The sequence below is a fragment of the Rhinichthys klamathensis genome, unplaced genomic scaffold, assembly GCF_029890125.1.
Source record: "Rhinichthys klamathensis goyatoka isolate OS25496 unplaced genomic scaffold, OSU_Roscu_1.1 h1tg000172l_1, whole genome shotgun sequence".
NCBI classification, from domain to species: domain Eukaryota; kingdom Metazoa; phylum Chordata; class Actinopteri; order Cypriniformes; family Leuciscidae; genus Rhinichthys; species Rhinichthys klamathensis.
In genome coordinates, this window is record NW_026606702.1 from 1,095,333 (window position 1) to 1,105,161 (window position 9,829).

Here is a 9,829-nt window from a genome sequence, read left to right on the forward strand (position 1 = left end):
TAACATTTTTATATTTTTATTTACAGCAAGATGGATTCTGGATCTACTCGGAATACTGTAACAACCACGTTGACGCCTGCATGGAGATCACACGTCTTATGCGAGATGCACGATACCAGCACTTCTTTGAAGCGTGCCGATTGGTCCAGCAGATGATCGACATCGCCATTGACGGCTACCTTCTCACACCAGTCCAGAAAATCTGCAAATACCCTCTACAGCTGGCAGAGTTACTGAAATACACAGTACAAGAACACAGGTACACACAGAAACACGGATATGCTAACTCAAGGTGCATCATGCAGATAATGGCGGTCGGGTCCACAAAATATATGACTGTGTAAATGACAAATTTTGAACTGACATATCTACTTTCCACTTATCATTTTGACAGCCCTCGTTTTTTTTGCTCTTCTCTTTTGCTTATTCTTTTCCTTTTCTCTCCCAGTGATTATCGGTATGTGGCTGCTGCGCTAGCTGTAATGAGAAATGTCACTCAGCAAATCAACGAACGCAAACGAAGGCTTGAGAACATTGACAAAATCGCCCAATGGCAGGCCTCTGTACTGGACTGGGAGGTGTGTGGCTAAAGCTTTTCAGAACAAGTTAATTAGCAGTATATAAGATATAAAAGAGAGCAGTAGTAGAGTTAAACCTGAAAATTTGGTTGTTTATTGTTATTTATTTATTATATATGTATGTATATGTAAAAGGTTTTGCATCTTAATATTTTTCTGGAAACCATAATACAATTTTTTGAAAATTTTTTTTGAAAGAGAAATCTTTTGATCAATTTAATGCAACTTTCCTGGATAAAAGTATTCTTTTTTTTTTTCTAAATCTCAAACTTTTTTGGGGAGGGGGGGCAGTTGTGGCCTAATGGTTAGAGAGTCGGACTTGGAACCCGAAGGTCACAGGTTCGAGTCTCAGCACCGTCAGGAAATGAAGGTGGAGGGAGTGAATGAACAGCTCTCTCTTCCACTCCCACAACTGAGGTGCCCTTGAGCAAGGCACCTAACCCCCAATCGCTCCCTGGACGCCGTAGCAAAAATGGCTGCTCCAGGTGTGTGTTCACGGTGTGTGTGTTCAATACTCACTGCTGTGGACTTGGATGGGTGAAATTTCGCAGAGCACAAATTCCGAGTATGGGACACCATACTTGGCTACACATCACTTCACTTCCACTTTTGAATGGTAGTGTATTACAGTTTCCACAAAAATATTAAGCAGCAAAACATTGATAATAATAAGAAACATATATCAAATCAGCATATTAAAATGATTTCTGAAGGATCATGTGACACTGAAGACTGGAGTCATGGCTGCTGAAAAGTCAGCTTTGCCATCACAGGAATAAATTATATTTTTAAAACATATTAAAATAGACAATTCTATTTTAAATTGTAATCATTTTTCAAAAAATATTGCTGTTCTTACTGTATTTGTGATCAAATAAATGCAGCCTTTGTGAGCAGAGACGTTCAAAAACATTTCATGTTAATTATTCCAAACTTTGACAAGTAGTATATTTTACAAAAACAAGATTTTTTTCCTATGCAGTTTCTAATGGCATCTATGGCACAGGTTTGATGTTTGTTATTGACGTGTAACCTGCACCACAGGGATCATGTTTGATTGGAGACATGAAGACATCAAAGTCTCAGTGGTGTCAGATGTAGTGATTCATTTGTTATTGTGTGTGTGCAGGGTGAGGATATTCTGGACAGGAGCTCAGAGCTTGTGTACACCGGGGAGATGTCCTGGATATATCAACCATACGGGCGGAGCCAAACCAGAATCTTCTTCCTGTTTGATCATCAGATGGTCCTCTGCAAGAAGGTGAGAACAAGAGGGGATTAAGGCACAAATAACACTCTCTTAAGTTCAATTGATGATGATGAAGTAGGAGTCTGCTTTAACTGGGACACATGGGTCTGGAAATAAAGTGTAGAGAACAGGTAAAAAGATAGATAGATAGACTACTATTGACAAAAAAAATAGTGCCAGGCATGACTCTTGCAGTCCTGTTTTTCGTTTGTGAGGAGTAGGAATCTTTGAGGGAAGGTAGCAGGCAGCTGATGATGTTTTCAGCACATTGCACTCTATAACTTTCACTTGGAGAGCGAAGATGCAGAATTGAACAAGACAGGCATGGAAAAGCAAACTATGGTGGTGTAGCGCAACTGAGGGTTTGTGATTTGAATTCGAGCTGAAGGTAAAATCCGTTTGTGTTTCACTGTCCTCCAAACACCCTCAAGCTCAAAGCACATGGCCCATTTTTAGTCTCTCCACAAAGGTGCAAAAACATCTCTCCAGCACCATATGACATACACAGACAGTTCAGCAACACAAAAAACTGAGACAATCAGCGCCTGTTTTTCACAAGACTGATATGAGATTACCCAGACCAGCCAACCAATTAGCAGTCTTACTATTTATATCAAACATGTTTGGAGACTCGTAATACAAATCACTATGATCTCTAATAAAAAGGTGCCACACGCATCCTATCCCACCTTGTATGTATATGTACATGTAGTTTACATGTACATTTATTTTAATATAATATTTAGTTTCATTCTGTCTGTAACTTGTCTGGACCGTCAGTACCGACTACAGACATGCTAATAAAGTCTCTCCGCCTTCCACAGGATCTCATTCGCCGTGATATTCTCTACTATAAGGGCCGAATTGAAATGGATCGATATGAGGTCATTGACGCAATCGACGGCCGAGATGATGATTTTAACGTTAGCGTGAAGAATGCCTTCAAACTGGCCAACAGAGACACAGACGAGATCCATCTGTTCTTGCCTAAAAAGCTGGAGGAGAAAATGCGTTGGCTTCGGGCGTTTCAGGAGGAAAGAAAGATGGTCCAGGAAGATGAGAAGATTGGTGAGAACTTTTGCATTTAGTCATTATTCATTCCCATGCCGTGTCAAATTTGTATTCTGTTAGCTTTTTCTTTTTTTTTAATTCAGGCCGACCTTTTCGATACAATAACCATACAAGTTTACCACTCTCACTGTGATTTAAACTTTGTTCTGTTCTTCACACAAAATGTTGTCTGTCATTTTGTCGCTTTAGGGTTTGAAATCTCTGGGTATCAGAAGAGGCAAGCCGCCTTGACCGTTAGGAGAGTCACCAAACAGAAAGGTATGAAATCTTGAAGCCTGCGTGACCATTATTATGTTCAGTGGGGGGTAGGTTACTCTAAAAAAGTAATTAATTACTAGCTACTAATTACATCTTCAACAGTGTAGTTAGATCACTGAACTAATTACTCTCTAAAAATTAATGCATTATTTAGTAATAATTACTTTCTAAATCCCATATCAACCTCCAACAGTTGAACAATACAAGGATAGACATGAAACTTAAAATTATTTAAGTTTAAATTATCCTTGAACTGACCAAAATATTTAAAGGGAGAAGTTTACATTAAAAACATACATTTGAACATTAGACGTTAAATTTTGATGTTGAATCTGGTTTTAGCCTCTTGAGGTGTGTTCACACTTGGCAGGTTTGGTTTGGCTCGATCATTAAATTTAATCAATAAATTAAATTAGAAAAATGAGACATTATAGGGCTGTTACCAATCAAATAAAATCAGTATCATCAAAATCTGCAGAAGTGGCGGCACTGAATATGCATCTTAAACAGCATTTAGATGTATTTACATTATAATTTCAATTGCATAAATAATGCTATGCGATAAATGTTTTAAAGATAATATTTTGAATAATTACAGTTTTTCTCGATTGCTTAAACACTATAACCAGGCTTTTGAACTAAAATTTCTAAACCATAATGCCATTTATCAAAAAGCACACCCATTTCACTGAACTATGAACACTATTCCCCTGTTTTGACACATTAGTCAGATTTGTTGAACTGTCACAGCAAAACTCTACACACAAATCCCTTCATTTCTCATTGCCTACACCACGTGGTCATTTAGAAAGCACTAGCATTCAAAATTGTTCATTCAAGTCAGCTCAGCTTCAGCTCAGTTAGCACACAATTACCCAGGTGAAAACACTAAGAGTCAAAATTGAACACACATCAGTCAGATCCTTCAATAGATAGATAAAAGGTTGTAGAATCTTTTATAAAAGATAAAAATCAGTTTACTGAGTTTTGGAACAATGGATCAACAGAGAAATTAAGCAATAGGTCGTGGAGGGAGAGGAAGAGGAGGATGAGGAGGAGGAGGAAAAGGAGGAGGAAGAGGAAGAGGAGGAGGAAGAGGAGGAGGAGGAGGAGGAGAAGAAGGAGGAGGAGGGAGAGGAAGAGGAGGGGGAAGAGGAATAGGAGGAGGAAGAGGAAGAGGAAGAGGATGAGGAAGAGGCGGAGGAAGAAGAGGAGGAGGAATGGCAACTGCAAGAGGACAAGCAGTCTCAGGTGAAATTCAAGCCACTTTAGTTGGCCATGTACTTGTCCATGGTATGACAATGAGGGAGGCTGGGCAACGAGTACAGACAAATTTGAGTCGCTTCACCGTCGCCTCCATCATCAAAACCTTTAGGGAAGTGTGGTGGCAAACAGATTTCTATCACTGAATCAGAGACAAACATTTCCAATTGTCTTTGATGAGGTTTATGTTCTTGCAAGAAAAGGCCAGCATTCGTACAGTCACACAGAGTGGCTGCAGAGTGTGACAGTGAAGGGAGGGCATCCTTTCTCCTTTATAGTCTTAACTCACAGAATGTTATCTTTCTAGGCCAATGATGGTTTTTCAACCATATGTGGAACATTCTTAGACTTGTTCATCATATTGTATCCTTGAGTGGAGGCATGTACCAACACTCTTTACCATTCCAATACAATTCCAGATTTGAATAAGGTTTGTGTGTGCTCTTTTACTGTCATATGATGCTCACATACATCTTACATAAGTAGGAGCGAGTAAAAAAAAAGATGGGGGGCGGTTGAGGGTGGGTAGGGTGGTGGACCACAAGCAACATGACTTACCAGTTTTGGAAATGTTGTTTTGAATTTATAGCACCAGTGTGTAAGACTATGTTGTAGTGTGTGTATTTTTGAGGGCTTGTGTGTCCTGTCTGAGGGCAAAGTTTGGTTTTTCAGCAAGAGTGAATGGTTTTGAGTGTAGAGCTTCATTTTGACCTGAAAATAGGATGTTTGGGGAATTGGGTGAGACGTTATGGATTTGTGTTTACTTTTTTGAGAATACGAGGCATAGTTTCAAGAAATGTGTTTAAGCAATCGAGAAAAACTGTAATATATATATTTTTTAATTAAACAATACTTTAAACATGAAACTAAAACCGCCAGTAGGTGATGGCAAGTCACTGTCTTAATGAGTGAGTCATTGAATCATTGAATCGTTCGATTCACTCAAATGACTGATTCATTCAGGAACTGAGCAAGTGACTGCCTTTGTGAATGGAATATTGAATCATTGTTTCGTTCAAAAATGCTGATTCATTCAGGAACGAAACACCCCTGTGTTGCTCGGAGATGCACGACGGTTCTGTTGCGGCTTTGTTAGGAACTATTTTCGTTGGCGAAATAGAGCATAAAAAGACAATATTGTGCCTAAAATGTAACTCACAATATTAACTTGTTTATTGACTGTTAAATAAAATCAACATCAAATGTGCAATCGTGCTAATATTCAGAGAATACATCGTTTGGTTGTGTGATATTGCTTAATTATATCATATGTAAATATAAGACAAAAACGCATTTTTTGCCTTCATATTATTGAATTTTGAGGGAATTCTAACTGCATTCTATTAGGCCACATCACACAGTGAAAGCATGGACTCTCAAGGCATGTTTCTGTTTTTAACAAAGTAAGAGACAATGTACATCCAGCCAGTTGTTATCGCAGAATAAACCCGACAGAGTGATCAGGATCTTGCATCAGCCTGAAGGTGTTTATTCTAAGATAACAACCGGCTGGATGTACATTATCCCTTACTTTGTTAAAAACAGAAACATGCCTTGATTTGGAATTATTGAAACATCCCAATTATTACACGGCTACTTGCCACAGAAGTAAATAGTTAGACACGAAAAATGACTTGAGTTGAAATATTTTATTAAGTCTTTAAACGCAACGCTTCCGTGAAGAAAGCAGTTGCTAGCAAGGCAAGTTCAAACTAGACGGACATTTAAGGGATACGGTAAACAGTCATACCACTTATTACATGGCATTTCGCCACATAAGTAATTATGGGGATTAGAGATAATGATTTGAGATTAAACTTTTAAAATCATACCAGTTTGTCATCTTATAATCCATTACAGTTTAAAAAACAATCGTCGCAAAATGGCAGCAGCTGCGTTTGTATGAAACGAGAGCGAGTCCGCGATACCCATATGACAATTAAATAACGAGTTGTAATATTTGATTAGCTCACTAAAACTCCTAGCAAGCGTATAGCGCTGACTTCAGTTACCCGGATGAGGCTGTGTTATCAGTTTTTACCGGTTGTTATCGGGGAAAAACATACCGCTGGATGGAGCAACTGACCAATCAGAATCAAGTATTCCACAGAGCCATGTAATGATGTCAGCTATCACATAGTTAAAACAATTAACACCCCTAGTTGCCATAGACAGCTTTTAGTTTTTGCATAACACAATTTCCATTTCCAATAAATGATACTGTATTCTTTTGTATTGCTGTTACCATGGTCGAAAAGTCCCAATGAGAAAATACAAGTAAATCAATGCAAATTATATTTGTTTGCCTTGCAGTAAATGGTGCCTGTGGATGTTACACAGTACATACAGCATTAATCTACACAAAATTCAAATCAAAGTAATTTTAACCACAGATAAACCTTGAGTTTATGCATCAGGCTTTTTTGTTTTCCTATGTGCCCATCTTCTCAGGTGTGGGCCGGTCGGTCCCCCCAGCGTACCCACCACCTTTGGACCCCATGAACCCCGGGCAGTACCTCCTCCCTGACGGCTACGGGCAGGCGGATGGATATGAATACGAGCCAAAACGCAGCACATCACCCTTCTGGCAGAACTTCAGTCGGTTAGCTCCCTTTAAAAAATAGAACACACACCTACCAGGGGTTGGATACACCGGCCTCTGTATACTTGGAAAAGCACTATTCTACTTAAGATACATCTGTGGGACTTGAGGAGGACTGACACGACACAAACTACAGGAGAGAGGACGGACCTTGCTTCACTGGGGTTTACCAGGCGTATTTCTTTTACTGGGGTTACGGGGACACCTCGCCGGGCTGGCTGCACTGAATTCTGCACACGACATGTTGTAATTCACAGAAAAGAAATTCACACACACTCACAAAAAATATACACATTTTATCCCTCAGCACTCTCTTTTTAGAGAGGTTTTAAATGATGAAATAAGAAAAATCACCTATGGTTTCTTCTTCTCTACACAAATCGACAAAAAGCGAATTTTCACTTTTTGAAGCACTAAACCACCGTAATGACTCTTACTCTCTAGCGCCGCCCTGGTGTTCCTCCGTGCACTGTGACTTTTCGGGGCATTCTCTCTCACCCAATCTCTTTTATCTCTCGATCTCATACTCGACATTATCACGTGTTTTTCCAACAGTTTCGAGTCTGGTCAAAGCTGAAGATTTTTTATTTTATTCCTGGACAATTTCTCCTCGGATGGAACCTGCTGCACTCTTTAGTTTGTTTTGCATGAGATTCAGTTCATTGCAGGTATTTTTATTTGTGTAATTCTATTCGTACGGGTCTCAAAGAACAGTGGATCACGATCTGCAAATTTGTCACTCGATCACGGTCTACTGGAAATACAGATATTGGAACAACTTTGACATTCAGAGAAAGCTACGATCGATCAAGCTTAAAGTCGTTTTGGTTTGGTGGAGCTTTTGGGTACCCTGAGAAAACTACAGACCAGAGAAACCTGAAGGAGGAACTGTTTTGTCTCTGAACAGTGGACCTCTGTAGCGTGTTTACGTCAGAGCCTTGTTTATCCTGAGCTCTCGGTCTTGGCTTTATCATTGTTTCCTCTCTCCCATCATCAGTGCTGATCAGTTGTTAAAAAGTAATAATTCCACCTTCTTCATTTTATAGGGAATGATACTCGGACCAGGACGACTTTAATCCTGCTGATCAACCTCGTAATGACGTGCCAATTCATGTCTAACGTGCCAAAATAGTCTGGTTGCCAAATTTTCCTCTAACAGGTGCATTGGCATGTGCGAATGCCAACCCCATGAGCTGGTACCCCGCCATGTGACTTCTCAGGCGAAAATTAAGTCAGTGAAATTTGGTTATCGCTGCTAGGATTAGCATGACATAGAGTTTCAGTTTTTTCTCTTTTTTTTTTGGTTGTTTTTTGTTCTCTCTCTATATATACAGTATATATATATATTTATTTTTTCCCAAATTAAAGGGACTTGTGCGAAATTTCATTTATGGTATATTCGGGTTTTGTCTGATAACTTTCAAAGGATAGTATTTAGTCCAATCACAATATTTAAAGTATTGCTATAAAACATTATTTATTCTATTATAGTGTGATTTTATTTTTTTCCATCTTGATCCTCTTTCTATATTTTAGAGCTTCTGCTGGAGTGTTAAAGACCTTTTTAGGGCATAAAAAAATGTAAGAGGACAGTATGGAAGAAATATGTCACACGTGTGTACTAAGTGCCACATGAAACTATTATTATGTTACAAAGGAAAATAACAGTTTAATATTTTTGATTCGGTGATATGATTGAAATAAGAACATTATATCATTATTTCATAATAAACTTAATTATGGAGAAAACAGAGTTGAACTGAATACATGCTTCGTCTGGTTTTATTTGATTTCATGTTTGCTAAACAGTGATGCTGGTTTCATTTAAAAAAAAAAAAAAGTTAGAATGAGGGTATTATAAAATAATGACAACATAAATGGGTAAAAGGAATTATATATATAGGTTCATTTGAATAAAAATCTAAAACATTAGTATTAAACTGATTCAAAATAGATTTCCAATACTGTTCAAAGGTTTGGGGTAAGTAAGATTTTTATTTATTTTGTTTTTGAAAGAAATGAACTTTTATTGAGCAAGGACGCAAGGATGTTATAATGTGATTCCTATCCAACTGGCTCCAACAAAAATATTAAGCTGCAAAACCGCTTTCATCATTGATAATATTGTTACAAAATGTTTCTTGAGCACCAAATCAGCATATTAGAATGATTTCTGAAGGATCATGTCACACGGATCCTTTAAAACACATAAAAAAATCTTATTGACCTCTTTTGAATGGTAGCGTAGGTACACATTGTATATTTATGTATATTTTATATTTAAAAAGAACAGATTAAAGAAGAGTCTTTGATGTTTTTTTCTTTCCAGTTTATTAAGCTGAATTGTTTTAAAGTGATTTGATTGTGTTCAATATGCATCACAATAATTTACCTGCTGACGGATAAACATCCATTGATTCACACAGGTTAGTAAGGTCTCTAAATTTCAGACACACACACACACACACACACACACACACACAAATCACTCTTTCTCTCTTTCTCTCACTCACGTATTACATTTCTTCATGAGATATAAAGCATACACTGAAGAATATCAGGATTGGCGGGAAACTGATGATGTCACAGTGATAGTTTCCCATGAGATTTTTGTGCTCTTTTCAGTACAGCAAAAGGTAAAATCTGACCACCATAAAACAAAAACCGTGTCATAAGCACAGCATGACATGGCACTAAAATTCTACAACCCAAGACAGAAATACATTCGTAATGCCTCATAATCGTGAACCGGCCCAGGTCGATGGGAAAAATACATTCCGATAAATGTTGACAGACCTTCGTAACCCT

At 38.1% G+C, this 9,829-nt stretch overlaps 1 protein-coding gene across 2 annotated transcripts in view; it reads left to right on the forward strand.

Annotated features, from left to right (window-relative positions):
- Positions 1-8,785, forward strand: part of arhgef9a (Cdc42 guanine nucleotide exchange factor (GEF) 9a) — a 38,413-nt gene extending 29,628 nt beyond the window's left edge. For both annotated transcript variants that reach the window (XM_056260090.1, XM_056260091.1), the window contains 6 exons: positions 27-259; positions 449-578; positions 1,708-1,839; positions 2,652-2,895; positions 3,088-3,156; positions 6,871-8,785. In XM_056260090.1, coding sequence (XP_056116065.1) covers positions 27-259; positions 449-578; positions 1,708-1,839; positions 2,652-2,895; positions 3,088-3,156; positions 6,871-7,043 — 981 coding nt within the window. In that variant the 3' untranslated portion in view covers positions 7,044-8,785. The remainder of the gene's footprint in view (positions 1-26; positions 260-448; positions 579-1,707; positions 1,840-2,651; positions 2,896-3,087; positions 3,157-6,870) is intronic.
- Positions 8,786-9,829: the final 1,044 nt, after the last annotated feature.